Source organism: Panonychus citri, unplaced genomic scaffold, assembly GCF_014898815.1.
Source record: "Panonychus citri isolate SS breed McGregor unplaced genomic scaffold, ASM1489881v1 Contig00134, whole genome shotgun sequence".
In the NCBI taxonomy this organism is placed as follows: domain Eukaryota; kingdom Metazoa; phylum Arthropoda; class Arachnida; order Trombidiformes; family Tetranychidae; genus Panonychus; species Panonychus citri.
The window spans coordinates 3,748,658-3,775,866 of record NW_026515539.1 but is presented as its reverse complement, the minus strand read 5'-3'; the positions used below and the strand labels follow the sequence as shown (position 1 = coordinate 3,775,866).

The 27,209-nt window shown below is 29.9% G+C and overlaps 3 protein-coding genes across 3 annotated transcripts in view; 1 reads left to right on the top strand and 2 right to left on the bottom strand.

The window, feature by feature from the left end:
* LOC128391397 (uncharacterized) overlaps nt 1-24,059 on the bottom strand; it is a 44,023-nt gene extending 19,964 nt beyond the window's left edge. The window contains 23 exon segments of the mRNA XM_053351283.1: nt 666-779; nt 2,607-2,873; nt 3,236-3,361; nt 3,740-3,937; nt 4,135-4,237; nt 4,314-4,720; nt 5,301-5,875; nt 5,952-6,048; nt 8,055-8,259; nt 10,801-11,015; nt 11,128-11,291; nt 11,373-12,151; nt 12,500-12,697; nt 12,936-13,232; nt 13,812-13,910; nt 13,981-14,178; nt 14,272-14,667; nt 21,692-21,790; nt 21,900-21,998; nt 22,114-22,212; nt 22,694-23,176; nt 23,504-23,602; nt 23,718-24,059. Coding sequence (XP_053207258.1) covers nt 666-779; nt 2,607-2,873; nt 3,236-3,361; nt 3,740-3,937; nt 4,135-4,237; nt 4,314-4,720; nt 5,301-5,875; nt 5,952-6,048; nt 8,055-8,259; nt 10,801-11,015; nt 11,128-11,291; nt 11,373-12,151; nt 12,500-12,697; nt 12,936-13,232; nt 13,812-13,910; nt 13,981-14,178; nt 14,272-14,667; nt 21,692-21,790; nt 21,900-21,998; nt 22,114-22,212; nt 22,694-23,176; nt 23,504-23,602; nt 23,718-23,849 — 5,449 coding nt within the window. The 5' untranslated portion in view covers nt 23,850-24,059.
* A 403-nt stretch (nt 24,060-24,462) lies between these two features.
* Nucleotides 24,463-24,846, top strand: LOC128391396 (NADH dehydrogenase [ubiquinone] 1 alpha subcomplex subunit 6-like). The gene has a single exon (XM_053351282.1). It carries the CDS (start codon nt 24,463-24,465, stop codon nt 24,844-24,846), a length of 384 nt encoding a protein of 127 aa, XP_053207257.1.
* Nucleotides 24,847-25,051: 205 nt separating this feature from the next.
* Nucleotides 25,052-26,091, bottom strand: LOC128391374 (ataxin-7-like protein 3). Its single transcript, XM_053351245.1, has 3 exons — nt 25,817-26,091; nt 25,617-25,630; nt 25,052-25,395 (listed from the first exon to the last, which is right to left on the bottom strand). The coding sequence occupies exons 1-3, from the start codon at nt 25,996-25,998 to the stop codon at nt 25,100-25,102; spliced, it is 492 nt and encodes a 163-aa protein (XP_053207220.1). The 5' UTR covers nt 25,999-26,091; the 3' UTR covers nt 25,052-25,099.
* Nucleotides 26,092-27,209: the final 1,118 nt, after the last annotated feature.

Sequence of the window (27,209 nt, the reverse complement as noted above, 5' to 3'; positions counted from 1 at the left end):
AAATTCCAAGTTTCAAGAACAAAACTCAAGTTTATCTCACTTCAAATGCTAAACTAAAACTGACACCAAAGAGAATTGGTTGACAATGAATATCGAATCAAGGTAAAAGTCGAAAAAAGAAATGATCAACAAAACTTATAAATCTAAATACGAAATTAATGATAATCGATAATCAAATTTACTAAGGATTCCCAATGAATCCATTAAAGTGAAACAATTGACTGGGAAGGAGGAAAAAGAAACAACAACTTAGAATAAGAGAGAGAGAGATAATTATTTATATAATTCCGAACTAAATTAACAGATATTAATAGAAATTAAAGTGCAACGAAAGGTTTCGTTAAAGAGATGATTCTAATGGTAAGAATTAATAAACTTGAATGAACAATTTAGTTGACAATCAGCAAATCGAGAAAAATAAAAGGATTGATCATAATTCCTTGAGATGAAAAATAAACCAAAAGCAAATGCGCAATTAATGTTAATTGGCTTCTAATTAATGATTAAAACTGTGGCAACATTGAGGATAATCAAAATAACGATCATTTGTATTAATTGTACAAAATAGAAGTAAATTAATTTTGGTTAATTAACTAGTTTTGGAAGCGAATTAAGTTTTCAATCATGAGGAAACTTTGATCTACCCACTACGAGAGGAATCTTACCTTTATCATCAATTGTGATCTTCTTGGTTCGAATTAGTTCAAAAACCTCATCGTACACTTGACGAATTATAGTTTCCGCAATCAGATTGAATTCCTCATGATTAACTGAATTTCCTAAATCAGGATAAGGGTCAAGAATACAGAACAACCCCGAAGAAATAGCAAAGTGAATATTCAGACAAAAAGATATTGAGGTTTGTTGGTTTTTGTTCAATTCGAATCTTTTTTTTTTTGTTCTCAGTCAATTTTGTTTCGATTTTGTTTTCTGGTAATTAAATAGTTAATTGCAATTCAATTGGAATTAAAATTTAATTGCATTCGCTGGTAAATTGTTATAAAACACACACAGATAATTAGAGTTGTAATTAGAAAGCCAATTGATTGGATACAGTTGATTAGTACAACTAATCATGGAATCGGATTCTCATTCTCATTCAAATGGTTTTTTGTTGTTGTAATTTAATATGTTAATTGTTGGCACAATTAATGGATTAGTGGTTAATTAAGACATTCTCATTGACATTGGAAAAACAGAAATAAATAGGAAAAATTGATTAATTGTTGATCAAGTATTCAAATCTAATTCTAATTGTTCAATCAATTGAAATAAATAATAAATAATCACGATTGATTTTAACTAATTAAAAGTTTTCTATTAGCTAATCATTTACTTTTAAAGGTAATTTAATAACAATTGAACTGATAACTTGGATAATTGTGAAAGTTTCATCTTTAATTAACTTAAATTTGATTGATTAAGTTTGATAATTTGCTATTCTAATTAATAATCAATGTAAATTCAATAGACTTTGGATTAATGTTAATTGTGTGTAAAGAGAGTTGATTGTTGCTGATCAAGAGTCTTTCAAGTTGGTTAATTGTAAAATTAATAATCAAATAGGCAAATCAAGTGATTAGTTAATTGTCATCAAAAAGAAAGACAGTTTGTCAAGAAAGAAAGAAAGAAAAGAAAGGAAAAAGAAAGAAGAAAATAAAATATGAAATCAGTTTTGTGGATTAACAAAATTTAAGGTTCAAATGGAACAATTTCTCAAACAATTAAATTTAATTGTCATCATTCGTTGGCGCAAGAAAAACTGATTAACGGACAATCAAAATCTTGTTCAAAGTTAATTTTTATAATCAAAAACCGTTAACTCAATCAACGAGAACAATTAAGATTCGACCTCAGGTTAGATTAGATAATTAACTTTCCAATAGAATTGATTAACTTTGATTAGATTAATCATCTTACCAATTGATTATTTGATTAACTTTGTTTACCATTGAGATGATTAGTTGATAAGATTTACGATTAACAATTGATATTAACAATCAATCATTTATATAAAATCATCAATAGATTTGATAATAAACAAAATGCTGATTAATACAAAATTATAATCCCAATTAAAAGTTAATCATATGTGTTTCCAGAAAGTTAACAATTAAATAAACGATTAACAATCAACTTGTATCATCATCATAGTACATTGATTGTCATATGAACGATTACAATTAAAACTAATTGTTGAAACAAAACTTTCTGAAAACAACAAGATTAATGATGATGAAAATTAAAAACGAGAAAAAAATTATAATATAAATGCAATTGAATTTAACAATAATCAAGATAATCAAGCGGAAAATTAATCAGTGTGTGTATGCAAATGAATCTACGAGCGAAACAATTTAGGTGCAATTAAGAAAATCTAATTGTAGTAGCAAGTGACAATTAAAACAAAACATGAATAGATGATTAGAATTAAAAATTTTCCAAACTAATAACTAATTAGGTATTTTCGTTGTTGTTGTCAACCAAAATGGGAACAATTTAAGTATATTTATATAACTATTAAGGTGAATACTTTTCAATTGTCCAGTAATCTTTTAACAATTTAGATATAAGACAATCATTGATATCATTAGATGACCACTTACCATTTTGTTCAACGGTTATTTTGGTTCCTGGTTCCTCGGTGGTCATCCTAACATCACTTGCATTGGTGGTGGTGGTGGTTGCACTCGATATATTTGCCGAGGTGGGATCTGATTTATCGTCCTCAGGAATACTTGAAATTGATACTTGGCTAATTGTGTCTGGTTCATTTGAATACCCTGATTCCTGTTGTTTACCTTGAGCATCCTGAGGTTGGGATTGTTGTTGCTTTTGAAGACGTTGCTGGACTTGAATAGGTTCATCAGTATCTAACCAATCGTAAGGATAAAAAGATCAATAAAATGACAGTAATTAGTTGTGATTCAGTTTTCGGTCAATCAAAATGATTAAGATAACAATCAATAGAGAAACAAATAAACAAACAGACAAAAGTTATATCAACATCTAAATACATGGACAATTAAATCAACATACAACATGCTGACATGATTAAGATTTCCCCAAACAATTAACTCCTAATATGTATCATTAAGTTTTCTTGCTCATTCTGTATGTTATATTTTACTATATCGGGTGATTTAATTTGCGATAATTTAGTTAAATTAAATCAGTTCTTTTGTTGAGAATGAAAAAAAAAACGAAATTCATTTTTTTTTCTCCATCATGTTACCTTGAATTATCGTTGTTTTCGTGACTTGAGTAATAGAGTGAGTCAATCCACCTTCATCAGTGAATTCAATGTTCTCCTCGGTTTTAATGTGAGATTCAGTTTCATGGGTGGATTCAGGGGAAGTTACTGATCAACAGGAATAATAACAATAACAATAATCATCATCATCATCAACAAAGAAATGGCAAACAAAGGATCAAAAATAAACATGGGCAGGTAAAGGTAGAGAGAGAGAGAGAAAAAAACAAACAGGTAAGAAAAACAAAATCAATTAATTGTTAAGGTAAATGGAAAAGGTAAACCAATTTAAACAATGGACATGAAGGTAATCAGAGTGGACACACACAATTAGACAAATAAAGTAAATTACAAATGAGCAAATGAACGTTAATTGTAATCTAACCAATCGGATTGAAAAGTGATTGGACTAAGTGAACTTGCTTGTCAAGTTACATTTATCTAAATGTATGTAATCAACTAAGTAATTAGATTGGAAAATCTTACTGGAAATTTGATTAGTTGATTTAATTGAACTCGAATCACCACTTGGAACTTGAATTTCTTCTTTAATTATGTATAATTCATTAGAATTGGTCTTTTCTCCTCTAAAAGCAGCTCTCTCTTCCGAATCTTCCCGATCCTCGTCTTCCAAATACTTCAGGTATTGTTGAACCGCTGAAGCCCTTTCCTCATCTTCTCGTCCTTTTTACAATCAACATAATTATAAGCAAATTAACACAACAATTAAGAAACAAAAAAAAACATCATCGTATCATTTGATTAGAAAAAGAGAGAGAGAGAGAGAGAAATCAATCAACAACACCAAAGATAAACACAATCAACATCTTCAAATTCATTAGATAATAATTGAAATCAATCAACTAGAATTACGTTTTTACCTTTGGTTTCATGAGAAGGTATTTTATTAGCTGTAGCGGTCACTGTGGACTGACCAAGTAAGATTCCAGGTTCACCTTCACTATCGTCCATAGATTCAGCATCCTAGAAGAGTAATTAACAGAATAATTAGTGAGAGAAAAGATTTGATAGGAAAACAAAATTCGATTATTTAATTTACCTTCATAATATCTTTATCGTCAAGAGTAACTTCTCGTTCAGTTGGAAGACTTTTTGAGCTTTCGATTGTTTCATTTGGTTCATCGTTTTGTTTACCATTTAGTTTAATTCCAAATTCAGCTAAATGATTCTTGTGTTCAGGGTAAAATTTGGTAACCAGATCTTTCCTACCAATGTCCCAAAGGGCTTTACATAGTTGCTTGTTTTTCCATATTGATGATTTACGGTCAACATTATATAATAAAGCGGTTGCTTGTTCACTTTCAAGATTATTAAATTGTCTCTTAATCTTTTCCGTATCAATTGGATCAACATCAAGGTGAGAGGCAACTTTAATCCAATCTTTACCCAATTCTTGTCCCATTTGCATTATTGATGGATCAGCATTCAAGATAATATCGTCATCATCTAACGGTAAATATTGTATAGTCAATACAAAGAGAGAAACATGAAAAAAAAAGAAACAAACAATCAGAAATCAATGGACAATCAATTGAAAACAAGGACAATTAACAAATAGTTAAAATAAAATGGAAAACAAGTTGAAAAAAAAAGGTAATTGTATCGATAGCTCTGATTTTTTATTGCAAGCTCATTGATAGATAAAAATGTAAACAGAAAAAAAAATTAATTAGAAAAAAAAATTAGAATCTAAATGATAATCATTGCCCATGGATAATTAGATAATCTCAGATTAGTGGATTATGAATAAAAAGAGGGAGATTAAATAGTTTCAGTGTTTGTGTGTATATAAATAATGCTTGAATATTGAAATTGATGAATTGCATTTATATAAATATTTTAAGATTTGACTAATTAACGGATGTGATATTTTGATATTAATCAACGACAATTTCCAATTAGTGTTGATTATAATGGGTTCTAGGGTGTTTGGATGGATAATCGGAGCTATCGGTACTTGGAAGGTGGTGTGGTTTTGGTGGGTTGATTGTTGGTACACTTTTTGATAATTAGTTTCATTAATCACCTAGTGCTGATCTTTGGATGGTTTCTGATTTAATATTATAATGGACATCGGTAAATTGTTGTTGATAATTATTAATAACAATTGGTTCCTCTTCCAAGATTATTTCAGGTAATTTGATGTTTAAATTGCATATTGGCACTTGTGGAGCTTCACCTCGAGTTTTTCGTGGTTCTTTCATGAAGGCAATTTTACCGAAAGGTTCTTGAGATGAATCTCGAACTCTTATTAAAAAGGGAAGTCTATTCTCTCGGAAAGCTTGGAAGGTTAGATTTAATTGTTCACCCGATTTGGTTACAGGTATCAGGTTACCAGCAAATTCGAGGTATTGACATTTACCCTCTAATACCTCGACATCACGACTCTTGGCTACTTCGGTAAATTGTTCTTGATTTTCAAGAGTTTTCTCTTCCTTATCATCAGTCATACAGAATATTCTCATTTGAGCTTCAGAGGGATCATGACGCTTTGAGAAAACAACAAATTTCGACATGAAAGGAACTGCAGTCGCCTCACGGTAAAGGTCAGTAGCAAATTTGGTCGCTTCATTGATCTGACGACAATCCATTAACCAAAATCTATTAGAAAATCAAAAAAAAAATCAAATCACAATTAGATCAAAATTATGATTATTCTCAATCTAAAATCACTCACCTTGCTGAGACCGTAGTTGTAAATGAAACACATTGATTAACAAAAGTAAGCGGAGTTGAACCAGTGACATCTTCCCATTGAGCTTTTGAGGTTCCTCCTGAAAAAGAATCACAATTAAAAAGTAAATAATTAAGATTAGTAATTTGTAAAAGGAACAATTTATATAATCAATTAGAGTTTGGAAGATTTTTCGTTCAAAAATTAACAATAAAAACAATAGATTTGTTCATTATCACCGATAGGCATTTATGAAAATCAATCAACTATTAACGAACTAATTTAATTGTCTTAGCCCATAAGGAATTTAATTTAATTTGGTTTGTTTTATTTTCCAGGCTTGAACGAATCACCTTTCCAATAGTTTTTAATTAATTGACTTTGTTTCTCTAATTTTTTTTTCAATTCAGTTTACAGGTAAGTCTTCCCATTGGTGAACTAGGCTCAAGAATAATAATAGAAAACAAAATTAAAATGAAATAATTAAAAGTGATTAGTAAACAATAAGGATCTGAGGTTAATTGTGGTTAATTAAAGCGAAAAACAAAAATGAAGGGAAATTGATGATTAAGCAGAAAATTTACTAGTAAATTGTTACAATTAACATTGATAATTTCGGGGCAAGATGACAACAGTTGATTAGTGATTGATTAATGCCAAGATGACAGATGAGAGAGTTAAGGATAATTATAATTAAATTAAGTAGCACAATAAGTTAATTACTATTATGGTAAAGGATTTTCAGGGTTTAGATTCATATTATCAACACAATAAAGGAAAATATTATATTTAACTGTTACAATTAAGAGACTAATCAAATAATCAGTTGATTGTCAATTGTCAAGAACAGAATCAAGTTGATTGTTTGAAGTAGTGGAGAAAAATTAATATTAATAATTTAGAGTAAAAATTGATGTATCAAATAACTAATTGTAATCAACATAAATTGTGAATACAAAAACCCAACCTTTTGATTGAGTTAATTGTTCACAATGATGAATTGCAAAGCAACAGTTAATTCACAAGGTGTAACAAATGATGGTGATTAAGCAGCAAAACTGATTGTTATAATGATTAAAGTACAATTTAAATCACCAAGGAAATGAGTACATGAGCTACTTGGCATCTATTGAATATTTAAATGAAAAACTTTCATCATTTGCATAATTAATTAAGGCAACAATTCAAATTGGCAAGAGTTTTTTTTTCTTCAACCAATTCAAGCCATTAGAGCAGATTGACAATAATCAATCAAGTTCTTTGTAAATTGGAATTCAGATTATCGTTTCAGATCATGAGCTACTTTAGGAAAAAGGATAATCTTCCATGAGAGCTTAAAAATATATTTTAAAAAAATCAACTCTTTCCTTATAATTAACAAATTAATTAGAGTAAAAGTTAAACTATGTTAGGAAAATTGTTCTACTCAAAAACTTTGGATTATCTCTCAATCTCTCACTAGTGGATGAATGAATACAGAGAATGAGTTAGATGAGAGAGAGACAGAAGATGAGGATGGAGATTAATTTAAATAACTAATCAAGGATCGTGAGGATAAAATGAAGAAGATGATAAGTTACATTTGAGAGAGGGAGAGCATCTTTCTAATAGGTGAGTTGGAGGAAGGAGCATTCAGACAAGGAGGAGGTGATTACATATGTGAATTGATCACTCTGACTCTAATATCTTAACTATTGGAATGATATGAATAAAGAATTGAATGAGTTTCTAGGATGAGAGAAATCAGGAAAAAGATGAGAGAATTGAGATGAGAAATTCTAGATGAGGTATTGGAGATGATCTAATTAATGGACTTATGATTAAATTACAAGAGATGAACAGTGATTTAATGGATTAAATTTATGAATGAGATTCATAGATTAGAGTGAATAGTACATTGTGAGGAGAGCATATCGGATACAATTTAACTGGAGTTGAGGACTAGGATAATCAATTAGTCATTGATGAGGTGATTATCATGATGAAATGTGATGATCAAAGGATGACACAGATTAATATACATAAATTGGATTAGTGATTAAGGCTTAGATTTATTATTGAATATGAGCATAGATCAAAGGGAAGACAAACCTGACTTTGTACTACCTGTTATGCTGCAAAGTAATCTTAATGTTGGTGTATCTCCGGTGTAATTGTTGATCATTCCTCTGGTCGCTGCTTGAGGTACAGGTATGGTCAATGTTATCGGTTTATGAAATTTACGTCGACGTGGTTCCACCGTAACAATTGGACTAACGGCAACACGATTACCTAACATTTTAGCAACCAGTTCAGAGGATATCGGTTGAGCCTGAAAACAGTGAGGAGGGAGGAAGATAAAGAGAGAGAGGAAGATGAAAATATGAAAATTTTGCATACACATGATAAGATTTACGAGGATAATCACAATTATGAAATTGATTCAACTAAGGAAAAGATAATTAATTAATCATTTAATTGATTATCCTTTAGAATCAATAACATTTCTTTGGGAGATAGAAAATAATAAATAATAAAAAATTGAATTGAAAATAATAGTAAAAGATAAACAATGTTGATAATCAAGCAAAAGGGTAGAAAAAGGTGAGAGTAGATAGAGAATGTTAATCATGATTAAGATTATTAATCGAATATTGAGAATTAATTATTAATTTTCTAAATTACAATTAACTATCATTCTCTACTCAATTTTCCTCATCATCCAAACTGTTTTCAAAAGGCAATACCCAATTCCTCATCACAATTAGAAATTATTATTTATTGGTAATCGGTTGGTTGGAGTAAATGTTAATCACGTTAATCAATGGTGTTAATTGTTAATTTGGTTAATTTGATTAGTGTGACTTTTATTAGTAAGGTGTGGTGACAATAATAATGATACAATTTGAACAAATCAATATAATCAAGACAAATTAAGGTAATTGACATTGATATATTGTTGATAGATTGTTGTTTTTTTTAATTGTTAATCAGTTAATTGGTTAGTTGAAAGGGTTAGTTGATTATGATTAAGTTCATTTATTATACACAATAATTTGAAATGAGTTAATTAAATTAATTTGAATCAAAATCAAAACAACAACAATGGTTTTATATAGATACACATTTAAATGAGATCAAATTGTTATTAGTTAATTACTAAGGAGGTTGAAAATTAGGACTAATTGTTAAGCTGATTAATTTGGGTTATTATTATTAGTAAAACAATTAAGAAATTGACCAGACTAGATTAAGAATTAATTAATCAAAACATGATTAACGTTATTATGAAACTTTAAATTGTTTCATTCTGATTTTTAATCATCATGTTAATTGATAATCAATTAAACCATGAAGTTAATTTATGAGATCAAGAGAGCTGTTGGTTAATCAATGATTAACTTAATTGTTACGATATTTATAATTGTGAGATTTACTTATGGTAAAGGGTTTTAATTGTGTGAGAATTGTTTGATATGTTAAGAGATTATCACTTAGATCAGAATTAGATTAATTAACTAAACTGAATGAGATTTAATTGTTACGATATATTTACGATATGTATTGATAACAAGAAGATAATTAAATTGTTGATTATCAATAATAAGAGACTAGAATTGTATTGATATGTTTGATTCTTGGTGAATTATTGATTTTCAATGGAAATTGAATAATCAAAAATAATAATGTTAGCAATTTAATTTTCTGTGTTAATTGTATGATAATTTAAATTAAATCACTTTATCTTTGTGCAAATGATAAAATTATTATGCTGATTATGTTGATTGTTATCAATTAATTGGATAATTTTGTTCATTTCTCAATGATAATTATCGTTCTGGAAATTATTTACTCTTTAAAGGTGATCAATGATCAAGGCGATTAGGTGGATAATTATTACTAATATTTTGATTAATTGTTGACCGAAATTAAAGATAAACTTATTCACTAATTATATTATTGAACAAATAGGTTTCCAATTGAATCAGTTTGTAATCAAATTTGTGCTTAGCTTGGTCCTTAACACTAATTCACTTAACTCTGTTCATAATTTAAGGCATTTGTTAAATTGATTCAACTGAATTAATCAACTAATTAAACGAAAAAGATTGAAAACTTTCACAACTAATAATACTCAATTCGGTTATTTGAATTTGCGATCACAATTTTGTCAAGCGCTGAGGGTCAACTTTGTCTGGGCGGAGAAAGTGTCAGGTCAATTCGAGTTACTCGACTAAATCATTCGTGCAAAAAGGTCTAGATTAGGCATTGTCACTCGAACGAACTCTGCGAAACAACTGCTAACCGGAGTTAATTCAGTTCGCTCAACTCGATTTCTAACTTTTCGAGATTTTTTACTACCCGAGCTGTGCGATTTTGCTGAGGTTGATGTTGAACTTTGAGGTTCCAATGAGGTTTTCAGGGTACAAGCATCAACATTATCAGAATGCTTTATATCGCTTAAAGGTTTCGAGGTAGGATTATTATTATCATCATTAATCGATGGAAGGTGATTAACTGATAATGATGTTGATTTCACTGATTTTGATATCATTTCAATTTGTTTATCCTCTTCTTTAACATCCATTTTTGTTGATTCCTTTGATGGTTCACAATTAGGAGGATGAGATGTTGGAAGAGGAGAGGGAGGAGGATGGGAAGGAGTTGAATCATCTCTTGGTGTTGATGTTGATGGTTTTGCCTTTTTATTACCTCGAATTAATCGATTTCTCAAACCAACTCCAAATGAACTCAATCTACTCTTACGTTTTCTACCCTTTGTTTCAAAGGAATCTTCATTTTCATCATCAGCATCAGTCTCATTCTCATTCTTATTTTCATTTCGATTCCGTTTTTTCTTATTTCGTCCTACCTGGAGTCCAACTTTGATCTTCTTAGTGAGGGCTCCTTCAGGGAAAATAGCCTGAACTTGAGGTACAACAGTAGAGTTGACCATTCCTCCTTCCGGTCCAATGGCATGAACTTCTTGACGAATCCGAGTAATGATGGCAAAATATTGCGGAAAATCAGTCGTCAGAATACGAGTTATACGATCGGATGCAAATTCAGAATCTAGGTTATTCAAATCTGTCGAGAAAAAAATATCATTAACATTAATATCGATTCTTTTTTTACATGGTAATTGGAAGAGAGAGAGAGAGAGAAAACCATTTATCATTTTCATGTAGTGAATATTTACCTGATTCTCCTTGTAGACTATCATTGAGAATCTCTCGAATAGTGTCTTCCGATGCTTCTACAGAGTGTTCTCTCCAGCTTTCTCCATCATCACTTCTTAAGATGATAATTTCTCGTTCTTTTCCTCTCATAGCAGCAAAGTGTGGAACCTCAATTATCACCGGACTATATCATGGAATCAAGATGAAAATAACAAATGTTAACAATTATTCATGTCACAATTTCTAATCAACATGAGATAATTACCCTAAAAATTTAGCTCCTGATGGACCGATTTCCAAAATTCTTGAGGCACAAGCTTCACCTTCCATCAAGGGTGGAGGGTGGATAAGCTTTTCCCTTCTCAGGTATCGACAGGTTATTCTCATGGGCATCGGAGCTTTTCGAGGTGGAATAATAACTCTCACACCAGAATGACGACAGCCTCTCATAGCACCACCACGAGCATCAACCATGAAACTCACAAGGAATGTTTTCCATTTTAATCGTCCCGCAGACGTTGGTGGCCGGAAGATGTCAATATTATCGGGGGTAAAGTTGTTTATCATGGATTCTTGCATAATAATATGACTTGGTGAAATGGTTTCATCAGCAATCAAAGGAGCGTGAGCTGTTAAATCACCAGCACGAGAAATTGATTCATCATGGGTAACATCAAATCCAAATGATTCATCGTGTTCACCACCATCACCTTTCTCATAATTGAGATTAGCTTTCTCCCAATTATCGGCACCTTCACCACCTTCATCTTCAGAATCTGTAGTCATGAATGTTTCTTGCATAGTTTCAGGATTATTGTAACTATACTTTTCACCGGTAGTAGTTGTTATAATACTGGTTGTTGTAACTTCAGTGACGGTTTTCAAAGTTTCAACGACTGAGATATAATTGCATTTCTGGGCAATAGCCAACGGAGTGTATCCAAGATTGGTAGTCTTGTTTGGTGATGCTTTGTGGTCAAGCAACAAGTTTATGACCAATGTATGTCCTTGTTGAGCAGCTTGATGGAGAGGAGTATATCCATGCTAATAATTAAGATGAGAAAACACTTAGTTCCAAGTTAACTTAAACACAATCATTAACCAAACACACATCCAAACAATTTAAACTTCTCGTTGAATAGTTGAAATTCAACTGAACAGCAATAATGTTTTTCCACTAAGAAAATAGGTTTCTGACAAAATGTCACTTAAACATCAATGAGTTTATCTTCCAAGTTACACAAAAACTTTTCACACTATTCCATGTAAAAATATATCCAACTAATGCTCCAGTTATCTCATCTAAAAATAGCTTGAGAAAACAATTTCCTTTATCTACATTCTGATCATCAATCCAAAAAGATGAAGCCAAGTTAAAACATATAAATATACCTGAGTTGTTATATCAACATTTGCTCCCGCCTGCAGAAGCAGTTTGATCATACCAACAGCACCATTGTGACAAGCGACATGGAGTGGAGTGTATCCTTGTTTCGTTTGAACATTAACATCAGCTCGTTTCTTAAGCAATACTTGGGCAACAGCGACTCTATCACCCTGAGCAGCAAGATGAAGAGGTGTCAATTCAAGCTAAAAATAGAATAGAAAATTGTATTAGATGATAATGTAAATATATTTACATGAAATCGCTTGAAAACATAAAGATAATAAAACAGAAAAGTTCATGTTTCAGCTAATTGGAAATATCGATAAATTGAGTTGGAAAAAAAACACATTGTATCAGGTTGATTAATGAATTAGTGAAACATGAATGATTGATATTCAAATGACAATTATAAAAGATGGTAAAATAAAAGGTAATTAATACCTTGGATTTAGCATTAACATTTGCTTTGTGGCTAATCAGCAATTCACCCATGTCAGTGTGTCCCTCTTGGGCTGCTAAATGAAGCGGAGTGAATCCAGCCTTAGATTCAGCGTTAGTGTCAGCACCATATTCCAATAGTGTTGTGGCGATTTCAATTTGCTTCTTTTTAGCGGCAATATGTAAAGGTGTGTATCCATTTTTAGCTGTTGCATGAGGCGATGCTCCTTTTACGAGTAATAGTATTGCAACATCAACAAAATCATAATGAGCAGCCACATGAAGAGGAGTAACTCCATTCTGTAAGAGTAAAATGATTAGTGTCCAGTTTATGTGAAAATCAAATGACCAATGAAAGGGGAACAAGAATATTATTCAATTGATTTCTTATCCAAATATAATAACAATCAAATTTCATGGAGAAAGTTATTCGGGATAAAATTATAAGAAAATAAGGTTAATCGTAAGTCTAATTTAGATGACAGGAAAGATGATCAACTGAAACAATGAACCGTAAGAAAGACAATCATGGTGATAATTAAGTGATGAATAATTTTCATCAACAATTATCCTACAAAATATTTAGTAATAAATTGTAAGTGTCAATCATAGTTCTTGATTGTATCTGTAACCCTATTTTTTAGCTCTGATAAATGAGTGTGTCTCAATTGATTGTAATTGATTGTTAAAATTTTCCAATTCAATTGAATTTAAATTTAACTTTACAATCAATTGTTTCCTCTTGATTATCACATTGAACAGATCAAAAAGACTGATTGAACAATAAAAACAATAAATTAGATAATAGAAAAGCTTATATTAGAGCAAATTGATTGTCTAATTATAATTACTAATCATCATCGAGTCTCAATAATTTACCTTTCCTTGAGCATCAACAGGAGCTTCCTTCTCAAGCAACAGTCCAGCAACGGTGATCTTGCCGTATTTAGCTGCCAAGTGTAATGGAGTAAAGCCTTTCTGTAATGGTCAAGATAATTAAAGAAATTGTTAATCACAATATCATAACAAGATGATTATTTTAAATAACCTTAGTTGTCGCTGTTAAAGATGCTCCTTGTTCAAGAAGATAAGCAGCAACTTCCCGATGACCTTCCTTGGAAGCGATATGAAGAGCAGTGTATTGATCTCTGGTTGCGACATCAACCGAAGCTCCTCTGGTCAATAATAGTTGAACGATCTCCGTGTTATTCAATCGAGATGCAATATGAAGAGCAGTTTGATCCTCCTAAGATACAAGAGAAAGTAAAAGTAATTAGAATAGTTCATCTTTACATTGTAATTGTTCATTTGAATCAATAGCTAATCTATTAGGACATACTCTTGCAGTTTTATCAACAAGAGCTCCATTTCTCAATAATATTTTAATTATTTCCGATTGTGAGGCTCTTGCAGCCAAATGAATGGGTGTTTCTCCTCTCACGGTGGCTCCATCAACATCGGCTCCATTTTGGATGAGATAAATAACAATATTGATACATCCCATGAAAGATGCAACATGCAAAGGAGTTAATCCAGATTCCGTGGTAACTTCAATAGATGCACCATGTTTAAGGAGTAATTCAACCACCTTGATACGATTCTTTTTACATGCAATATGTAACGGTACAAATCCATTAAGAGCTCTCGCATTAACATTAGCCTTGTGGTCAAGTAATAGTTTAGCCACTTTAACATGTCCACAATGAGCAGCGACATGTAAAGGTGTCAGGAAATCCTAAATAAAACAATAGAAACAAACAAAAAATTAACAACATTTAGTTAATCAAATAATCAAAAAGTAATATAAACATATATCAAAAAGATCAATAATATTGATAATTAATAATTAAGTTAACCCAAAAGTTTCTCATTAGATGAAAGTTTTACATGTTAATTTTGTTCATTTCCAATGAAAATAAATCGGTTAAGCAATAAAACAATTATCAAACCTTGATAATTGCAATGAAAAATTAATTTTCTTGCCAAATTGGCAAACGAATTGTAATTAGTTTAATTTAGATTTAATTACGAGCTGAAACTATTTGATTTGAAACTTTGGTTCTTACAAAGTTAATCCAATAATCTGAATTAGTCCTTGTTCATTTCTCAACTTCATTTTGTCTCACTAATATTCAGCAAAATAATGATAAATTGTGTACACATGATAAACTAACTGAACATTATTCTCATCATGATAATAATTAACGTAACAATTAACAACATCCTTAAATCTGATACAATCAGATGATATCGTAATACAAATAATAATTAAACCATAAAAGTGAGACAAAATATTCAATAGTATTGATAATAATTCTGGTAAGACATCAAATATAATAATTTATGATTCAATGATTTGTGCAATTAAAATGATAAAAAATAAAATACAAAACTAGATCAATGAGAGTTGATCAAATTGCTGAAATTGAATATTTATCGATTTCAATTTAAATTTGTGATTAGTTAATTCGTGTCTTGATTGTAGTAAAATTTTCAGGTAACAAAAGAGGTCATCAAGTCCATGACACTTAAGTGAACTAGAGGGAAGTTGATTATCTGATAATTGTAATCAAGGTGAATGATTATTACAACATTTTAATCCAATGATTAGTTAAATACATAATCTAATTGCATTTTGTTCCGGTTACGTTATAGTTTATCAACAGAAATGTCAACAAAAAAAAGATGATGAAAAATATGAAAAAAAGGACTAATTTCATAATCATTATCATCATGATAATATCAACATGCAACCGATAATATATCAGTTAATCACGAGAAATATTATCAAAAACTAATAACAATAACATGGTTACATTGTTCATAATAATCGTTATGTTTTCAATGAGTTTAGTTATTTATTTATATTCAATCAAGGACAAATTGTTGAGATATAAACAATGTACAAATCTGGGTGGGGCTCTCATGATAATATCTCAATGAAAGTTACATGGATTGGTCATTTTACTATCCTTGATAACATGATGATGACCAATTCATTCAGGTAATATAATTACAATGATTAATCAGAACCATGAGAGGTGAAAAATGATCCATAATTTAATCAGCAATCTTTTCCTCAATCAAAACATTTGAAAAAATTTTAATATATAATTAAAATACGTGAGAAAAACTAATTAAACGATTAACTGGCCATATTATTTACAATTAACATCATCATTACAATTAAAATGCTTCTGTAATTACCAATTACCGATTAATGAATCGATGATATCATGGGAAGTGAGTATTAAATAGTAAAAGTATCACAAATCTTATTTAGAAAGTTAATTTATACAATTAAGAAATTAATTCACTTTGATAATTAGTTGATTGTTTTATTGGAATGATTTAAATTACAGAAAATAGCAATTCAAGTGAAATTTAATTCTCATTCATGGATTAGGATTAACACGCGACACAATCATCATATTAAAGATTATCAATACAACTCTCTCTCTCTCTCTATTTCTGGTAATCAGTTGATTGTTAATTGTTGTTGATCAATAGATTAACTGTTAATTGCGATTGTTTAAAATGTAAACAACAGAATTCTAATTGACCTAGAACTTATTAGTTTGATGATAAACAGATCTTTAAAAATAAATAGACACAATTAACTTAATCAAGGGATACAAAAGGATGAGGGGATTATGTTGCCTATGGATAATTGTGTGGGAGGATTAATAATATTAGACTTGAAAACAAAATGATTAAAACAAAAAAAAGCATAAACAATTTATAAATTAACAAACATCAATTAAAGTGAAGGTTAATTGCACAGTGAGAGGATAATCAAGCTCTGTACAATTAACTGATCATCTTAGATGAAAATTACCAAATGTTTATTAACAATTGTTAATTGTTTATCATTAGTTGAATACGACAATCAGAGATAGTTAAAGGACTAAATGAACAATTAACTTGAGCGTATGATGATATTTTTAATCAATGAGAAAAAGTAATCAAATCAATAATAATATTCATTTATAACCTGGAACAATTAAACAATTACAATACAAATTATGAGCATTTAGTATTAGGATTAGAGTTAATTGTTTGAAAATTTTCATGACAAATCAAAAAAAAAGTTATAAGAACACCAGAAATATTAATAGTTAACATGTTAACTTGTCATTGTTTAACTAAGTGAATTAGTTAATTGGGTAAATCTAATTTAGATTGGGCTAAAAGTAGCAATTAGGTTGAACATTATCGGATTATTTATCGAAATGATTTAGCCTTTAAATTGATTAGTTGGAACTTGGAATGAAAAAAGTTCTGGTCAGTTAAAGATTAGATGTCAACCATTTAAGTTTTCACAGTTTGTAACATATATTTATAAAATATCAAAGTGTTCAAATTTGATTAACAGTAATTAACTAATTATTGGTGTGATTAAGCGACACAATTGATTATTGGTAAATGATTCGAGATAAAATTTCAAAAATGAAACTCAAGGTAAGTCAAATTTCAATCAAATTTTCAATCAACTAACGATTATCATTACTTGTGAAAATTAAGTTAATCGTTTCTTGGTTAATCATCATCATGATTATAATTGGACAAGTTATGGGAACACCTAAATTGGTTAAATTGATCAAGAAATTACCGTTATATCAAAAATACTTTGGATACCATGAAATTTATCCAACTAAATTATACACTAAATTGTACATGAAACCGAGTCTATACCCATACTTGTATCGACCTTATTACCATTGGGGTGGACACCATTGGGGATACGGTGGCCGTTGGTACTTCGGAGGTTAACTTGTCCCTCGAAAAAATCTGAAAGGTAAATTGTTTGCTTTCTAAACAATTAATACAATTAACCATGAAAATCCACGAGGAGAAACTTAAACTTCATGGTTATCCCATTGTATCAACAAGTTAATCCGAATGCTTAAAATAAACAGTTTTACAAATTCTAAATTGTTGTCGAGACTCTTTCATGATAGAAAAGATAATCCAAAACTGTTGACTAAGATAATTAACAATGATATAAGATTCAAGTTTAATTACTTCAAGATCTTTAATGAGATTCAAATATAAAAGATTCTTTTTTTCAATTATATGAGTTAATTAGTATTCAAATTGGTCAATGTCATAATTTTATTCTGATGTTGGACAAAAATTCTCACCTGAGGTCTCAGCTGATATTTAAGAAATTCCGATTCAAATTCTCATGGAATATGAACTTTTCTTTGTGTTATTTTTTGTTCTACATATTTGTGTTTACATATTATCACAAGAATCTCAATAGGAAGAGCCTGATGCTAATCATATGTCTTAAATACTTTACTGACGAACTCAAAGTCGAAAACTGTTCTATTGTGTTTAACATTGAATTGGCAAAACTTATATGTATCATTTTTGTCGAGGTTCCAGAAAAAGTGTTCATTAACGTTTATTTACATCAACAGTTCAGATATTTCACCATGTAAATAATAATAATAAGAATAATAATTAATCTGATTCTAAGCCAATATGAACTTTTTTCCCCTTTGTAAAATGTTCAACTTAAACTCGTACTTCCTTATAATAGTAATATCGTTCATTTAAAGTGACATTTAGCTGAATTTTTAATCATTTGCCAAAATCAAATTAAATCAATAGGAAATCAAACTCAATCAGATTATCTATGAAATTTTAATTTCAATTTCAATCTCGAAATGTATTAATATAATTGATCGAGAGATTTGTAAATGTATATATATGATAGTTCCTGAGAGAGTTAATAAAAAAATATCAACACGAAAATATAAACAGTAAATGAATAATAGTCTAGTAGGAAATAGACAATTAAATGTAACTGTAACTGTTATTGAATTAGAAATGTTCAATTTAAATTGTAATGTTAATTGTTAAAGGCAAAAGTCTCTAAGAGATTATTATTCAATATGAATATAAATTAATTTTAATTGAACAATTTGAAAATGGATTGATTGTTAGTGAAGGTTAATAATCCATTAACTAATTGATGATAGATGAATGAGATTGTAAGATCAGAAAGAATCACTAATCTGGACCATGGTCAGTTATTCATCTTCAATTAGAATAAGAATCATATAAAAATATAAAACAATAGGAAATCGGAGATTTGTATCATTGGATTAAGATAATTCAGTTAGACAGAAAAAGCTGAAAAAGGTTAACACGAATTCTTGTATTAAATACTTGAAAACTATCTGATTAGAGATATTATTTATTAAAGAAAATGAAAATAAGGTCAAAAGAAATGGATAATATTAAGAAATTGACATTCATGATAAACTTGGTATCAAAACAGAATCAGAATGAATGTTTTTATCACGGTTATCATGTAGAGATGGCGAGGGAGAACGAAAAAGAAAGAGAGAGAGAGAGAGGGATAGGGATAGGGAGAGAGGAAGACACACCCAGACTAGTATTTTATATTGTATGAATAAGAATCAACATCCTTCACTATGTAATAATGATAGTTTAACATGTATAAAGAAAGAGGATGATGATGAGAAAACTGACAACAAGATATTATCATGATCATCATCCATAAAGAGAAAATGAAATATCAAATTAGATTCTAATACATGAGATTGTGAATGAGAGTAAATAAGTAAATGATTTATATAAATTCATTTGGGAAATAGGGCCTATCCTTGGAAAGGAAAGTAAACCCGGTGTAAGGAAACATAGAGGGAGAGGGTGGAGGAGTTGGAGTGAGAGAGAAGGAGTCAGGTTAGACTGAGTGAGTCAATAAATATAACTAAAATGTGATTGTTGGAGACAAAAAAAGAAACATTTTTAGTTTAGTCAAGTAGAACCATGAAAATGACCTTGAAAATACTCAGAGTTATAACGATTCAAGAAGACAGAAAGACTTGAGTATTGAGTAGACAAAGAGAGGAGCAAATGGAGAGGGAGAAAGAGAAAGAGGAAGATAGAGAATAACGTTTCAGTGAGCAATTTGAAAGAGAAAGAAGGATAAAAACTAAAATCGCAGTGATGATAATGATGATGATGAGTAGCAGTAGAAGACGAAAGTATATTTAGTTGGGTGTGGTAAGGATGACAAATTAGAGATAAACAAGTTGAAGGTGTTAACTGATTGAATGAAATGATGCACATGATTAAAAGATTATCATTATCTTAATAATCTTAAGCCTAATAACCGGTAATCAACAATCAACAACAATAACAACAACAAAAAAGTCAACTAATCATTGTCAATTTATATTCATTGTTTACTTTAAATGTTACGCTTCTTATAAACACAACCATCATGATGATATTTTCATATATTAACAAGTAAATTGTTGTAGGTGGATCATCATCATCATCATGTTTGAGTTAATTTTTCATGATCAAGCAACATAAACAATTAAAATGAAAAAAATATAAATTCGCAATTTAGGTTAAAAGGTTTTGCTTTTGGTTTTATTCATCATGATGATCTTATTATAAGTGAAGGATTAAGAGTTTCAAAGCAAAAAGGAGTTATCTTTATCTACTGATTCTTGTTTTAATCTAAACTTGAAAATGATAATAAACAAACAATTAAAAAAAAGAGTCAATTAAGAAAAATGTATTAATGATAAAATGTTAATCTAAAAGACATGGAATTGATTTGAGTTGTAATAAAACATGATTCGGATCAAGATGAAACATCCTCAAGTTAATTAATCTTGTTGGCCAATTATCACAATTAGACAATAGATAATTAAATAGAAAGATAAACAATTAAAACCCGCCAAGTTATCACTTATAAAGAATTGAAAACAAAAACAATTTAATATGAATGAGAAAAAAAAACACAAGGTTTTTGTTGTTATTTTGATGATTTTTCATGACCTAGTTTCCTCTTCCGCTTTTTTTGTTGATAAAAAAACGATAATCATCAAAGATCATAGTTAGTTTCACATGCTGATGATGATGATGATGATGATTGTTATCATCATCACAATGAAACAATAAGCAACATTAGCTTTCCATGTAAATTGTAATGTTCATGATGTGTATGAAAAAAAGTGAAAGTTTCAAGCACAAATTGCCAACAATACGAAACACATGAAGAAATTAATTAAAGTGTCAATGATTTAATTGTTAGCTACGGTTAAAATTAAATTAAGAAATAACTAAATCATGCAACTCAAATTATATATCATTAAATTGTTATTTATCACAATATAATAATAGCAATAATTAAAATAGTATCTCAATAGACTTTACAAAACAATCAATTCTTTGCTATTATTAAAATATAAAACAGATCAACGTCCTTTCATTTATGTTGAACCAAACAATCAATTAATTAGTGTGTCAGTAATCAATTGATCAGCTTGAAAATTAGGGATGAGAAGAAAAAAAAAGTTGTGTTGACTTTAAATTGTAAACAATTAAAAGTTTTTTCTTACAGGTAAACTAATAGAAAAAGAAATTGATAGTATTAGAAGAATAGAAGAAGATGGAAAAATAAACAATCATGTAGACTGATTATACTTTTGAATAATTAAGATAATCACAAGAATTAATAATCGATTCAATTGATAAATTGTTACCTGATAGAGTTGATTAATTAATTAGCATGTTTGATTGTTTATAATTTAGTCGATGAAAAGTATTATAAATTAATAAATAAAAGAGACTACCGAGATTAATTGAAGATTTAAGTTGTTGATTGATGGAGAGTTAAGGTTAACTTAATCATGATTTGTTTGATTACTTTTTAACGTAAAGGTAGATAATCATAATAATTAAAAGTGAAACAATTAACTTACCACTGTAACATCATCTACAGGTGCTTTATAAGCCAAAAGAGTACGAGCTGAGTCTATATGATCACCTTGAGAAGCCATGTGAAGAGGTGCTAATCCATTCTGATTAAATTCAATTAATCAAGAAATAGATATAAAAAATAAAATCAATAATAAGATTAGTAAAATAATTGATTATGTATAATGATTAATTGTTGGCCTCTAGTCTAACCTTAGTCTTGGCTGAATAAGGTGCTCCTCTTTTTAAGAGTAAATCAACAACCGGCTCATGTCCACTTCGAGCAGCACAATGTAAGGGAGTAAGTCCATCCTATTGGTATATTCATGATTCGAGTAAATTAAATAGAAAACCAGAAGAAAAAGAAAAAGAAAAAGAAATCAATTAATTAAACAAGAAAACAGGTAAAAATACAATTAAATGTTACCCTTGTAGCTGCATCAATTTGAGCTCCACGGTCCAATAGGAGTTGAACCATATGAGCCTTTCCCCATTTAGCTGCAACATGTAATGGTGTAATTTTGTGCTGTAACCAAAGAAACAGAGTAAGAAAAAAAAAGAGAAAAAAATAACAATCAAAATTCAAGGAGCGGCCAATACATGTAATCAATGGTTTTTCACACACTGACAAACATAAAAATGACTATTAATTTTAGATTAATAATAACATAATTTTGTTACCAAATTATGTTAGTCATTAAGAGTCTAAGGCACACTTTTCATTAACAGAATCTCTATCATTAACATGGAGCGTCAACTGAGCCCAGCCCATTTCACCAAAGGTAAGAATAGATAAAGAGAGAGAGAGGGAGAGAGAGAGATAGAGATAGAGATAGAGAAAGATGGATGTAGATTATGAAAGAGAATCTTTGTTTTTCTCTCTTTCATTTAAATTATTTTTCACTGATTATCTAGTTAAACACAGAAACTGTTATCCATTGGAGGGGGATTTGTATCACATTAAGAATTTGATGAAGATGAGGAAAAATAATGTCACTTGTATTCACCTTTGCAGTGAAATTAATGTTGGCTCCTTTATCTAATAAGAGTGTACCAATATTTTCATTGCCATAATGTGCTGCTATATGAAGAGGGGTAAATCCACTTTTAGATGTGACATCGGGCTTTTGGTCACTTTGGAGTAGTAATGCTGCCGCTTTACAATCATCTTTTTTAGCTGCAATATGTAAAGCAGGAAGTCGAACTTTTCCTTTGGTATCATTTTCCAAGAGAATGGTAACTACTTTATCGTGACCCTGTTGCAGGGCAACGGCTAAGGGTGTAAAACCATCTTCCGTTGCTAAACTTTGGTTAGCTCCATGGGATAAGAGATATCTGACCACCGTGTCATGGTTTTCTTGAGCTGCCATGTAAAGGGGAGTAAAACCATTGAGACTTTGTGCATTAACATTGGCTCCATTTTCAACCAGAATCTCAACAACCTCTAATTTACCACCAAGTGAGGCTATATGAAGAGCTGTATTTCCTTTCTGTCAATTGAAGGGAAAAAAAATAAAAGATAGAGAGAGAGAGAGACATAGAGGAAGAAAAAAAAAGAAGAGAGAATTTTGTTTTAGAATAAAGTATTTAAACATGAGAAGAGAATCACAGAATAGATTAAGATGGAGAAGAAGATGAAGAAGAAAAGCCATAAAAGGAAAGAGAATAATATGTGAAAATCTAATGAGAATAAATAAATTGTTCCTTTATCTAAACAAAGGTTTGGTTAACTGTCTCTCTTTTTCCTTCTTCCTTTTTGTTAAAAGAGATGAAAAATTTTCGTTTCAAGATAATTCATAGACTATTATGTAACTTACATTAGTTCCAGCATTTACATTGGCTCCTCGTTTTAATAGTTCTTTAACCATTTCCGAATGTCCTTCTTTTGAGGCTAAATGAAGAGCATTCATACCATTCTGATGAGGGATAATAGAATAGAATAAAGGAGGAGATCATTATCACAGGTTAGATTGCGATGAAAAAAAATAATAAAATCTATTGGAATTGGAGGAGAATAGAAAAAAAACAAACCATGTTACTAGTATTAATGTCAAGGCTTCCATTTAGATATTCTAAAACCTTCTCCAAATTACCGGCTCGGGCTGCTCTTAGGAAACTAGAGCTTCCCTCGTTCATTAACTGAGGTGAAGTTAATTTAACCATGATTATGGTTAATCAAAAAGTTAATTTACACAAAATTGACAAATTTGGTTCACATTTAAAAGAGAAAGAAAAAGAGAAAAAAAAATTCTGATAACAGTTAGAATATGGGAGAGCCTTAGAGAGAGACAGATAATAACATCCAAAGAGAGAGTTGGAGAGACAGGGAGACGAAACCAGAAAATGGGAAGAAACAGCGAAGCAAGAGAGAGAGAGAGAGAGAGAGAATGATGATAAAAAGAAAGATGAAGAAGATAAATTCTCTCTCTCATCAGCTTTAAGCCGAATGTCATTTTCTGGTTAACAGCTTAATGTTTACTCATAATGGAAAACATGTTGAGCCGATTAACTCATTTTCTATTTTTAGTTATTCTTCTGACCGACAGATGGAGACACTAGAATTCGATTTGTTTTCATTTTTTTTCTCTATTTTGGTTTAATGTTTTTCCATTGAAAATTTTGTTTTCTCATCACCAAGTAAGTGAATTAAATTTAATTGTTATTTATATATTGTTACTAATTGGATTATTTTTTCTCTTTCTCTCTTGTTTTATTTCTTTGTTTTGTTAATTTGTCTCTCATCTTTTGATTGTGTTATTCTATTCTATTCTATAGTATGTCTGCTACTCAGAGGGTTTTGAGGTCAGTACAAGGTCAAGTGAAACCGATTCTATCTCTGAACCATGAGGATGCCAGAAGAAGGACAATCAATTTGTATCGTGCATGGTATCGTCAAACACCTTATTTAATTCATGATTGGAATTTACCATTAACTGTACCACAAATTCACGATAAATTGAGGGAGAAATTTCGTCAGAATAAAAATGTCACTGATTTAAGGGTAATTGATATGCTACTGATTAGAGGACATCTTGAACTTCAGGAAATAATTGATGGTATTTCTCAAGGATTTCATATATACAAATATTTTAAAGAAGATTATGTTCAACCCAAACCTCGGGATTTCATGTCAAAATTTCTATCTGGTAAAACGGATTAACAATAATAATATAGTATGACGGTGATGATGAACATAATATAACTATACTATATTCATGCTAATATAAATTGTATTTTAATTTGTATCAGCTTTAGTGTGTAAAACAATTCAAACACAAGAAAAAAAATCTTAATCAATTACAATTGTTTTGTTTTTCTCTCAAATCGCAAATTTACATATATTAATTTATGTTGGTCTCTCTCTCTTTCCCTTTTGTTTCTGTTTATATATTTTTCTTATAAATTTCTCATTATCATCTCAATTTTTTTCGCTTCTTTGGTTTTCTAGTATCATGTGCTAGATTCCAATCGGTATCACCACTATTATCACATTCTTCACCATCCGAATCATTTGATTTACCAGTTGATGCTATTCTTTTACTGGCAATTCGTGAACTGTTACGACCCATTCCCATACATTTCTCTAAATGTGGAGCGAATCTTGATGCGGCTAAACTTCGTTGACAATTAGGACAAATACATTCAAATTGTTTCTTCATTTGGGTATGAGCCTGGCCGAAAATGTCCAATCCTCTTTCATCGATAATAACTAAACCAAAAGGAAAGAGAAAAAAAAGAATGACAATGACAAATGAGATATTAGAATTTGATTTTCTTCTCAATTTTTGCTCAACACAATTGCCAATTCAATAAACCAGAATTCTAGTTGATATCAAGGAGAAATCAATTTCAATTTCACAAGAAGTGTAGAGAAAAAAAAGCTAAAACAATCATTCGAATAGAAGAAGAAAGAAAATTAAAAAGCTTTACCATATTTCTGATCCCTGTAAGAGAAAAAGAGAGAGAGACAAAAAAAAAGAATTACAATTTTGTTCTTTGATACAATTGATGGAGAACAAGTTGACATACAATCAAACCGTATTCTATACATGAATATAAAGAAATTACGTAAGAAAATGTGTCAAATTGATTGCTGTTTAAATGGAAAAATAAATGAATAAAATACTTACTCTTGAGGTGATGATTCGTCAATGAATAAAAATCCTAATTTTGATGCTCTATGAATCTCAAAACAAACACCCAACAAAATCTCATCTAATATCTCATTGTAGATAGATAAACAAATGTTAGACATGACAATATCATCACTGGTTATTAATTGTTGGTTAATTGAACCGCTTGGGATAACCATCACATCATTATCACAATAAAGTTAAACAAAATCATCATCTTTAACCAGCATCAAAATTTGATTCATTCAAAACTAAAAACCAAACAAAAACAAAACAACAAAGCAACTCAACTTTAGTTTCACCGAAAGATCATAGATGGCGCTAGTAACCCTATTGATTTAAATTCTAAATCTGGATTGATCGTTGTGAAACTGACCTGATAAATTTTAAATTAATTAACTTTACCTGTGAATTTAAAAATGGATTTTGGTTCATTATTGTTTGGCTAATCACATGGATCAAATTGATACCTAAATTATAATAGTTCAACTATCACTTATATCGTTTTAGACAATCCTAAGACGGAGCCGTTATTAAATCACAACCATGTGTTTTCTTGGTAAGTTTTGCTAATATTTATTATAAAAAAAAAATTTGAATTTCTAATTTTCTTTTCTTTCAATTTTTTGTGTCATATCTAATGAGCCAACCAACTCGGACCTTTGGACAATCGCCAGAATTTGGAATTAATTTTGACAAAGGACTATGGTCCATGGAAATTATTTTGAGGAGAAAAATTTTATGGAAAATAGCCCTTTATTGGGATTAGGCGAATAGAATTTTTGAATTAATTAATATTCCATATGTAATTTCGACCTCAGGGGAGAAAAAATTTATTATTTATTATTGATTTATTGTTTTCTTTTCTTTTCTTCGTCCCTTATTCCTTTCCTTGTCTCTTATTTCCCTTTCCCTGGTACGGTCGTATTTGCCGGAAACGATGAATTTTCATTCATCGAAGCCTCCCCTGAGGTCGCTGTTAAAGCTTAAAAAAATAAATCTGGTTGAATGAACAATTAACTTTTGCTTAATTTTCTTGGTAACTATGAGCGATACTCATTAATCACATTAAAGATTAAGGTCACTGGTGAATAAAGGGTTTGAAGGTCATTTGAAGGTGTTTGAATAAAATCAATTCTCGAAAAATATTCGCGTAGTTTTACCTGAAAGGTTTGATTAGTGTCCTAAATGAAACTAATTGCTAATTGTTAGCTGGAATTGTTGTGGTCATGAGACCTTCAAATGACCTTTTCGAGAGAATCGAGAAAATTTGAGTCAAATTAGCTGAATTACTGGTCATTGTAATCACTTTTCTATGGTTAATTGTTTGCCCTCCGTAAAATTGTAACTTAAATTGTTGATCATATTCATCGATTGTGTTAATCATTTC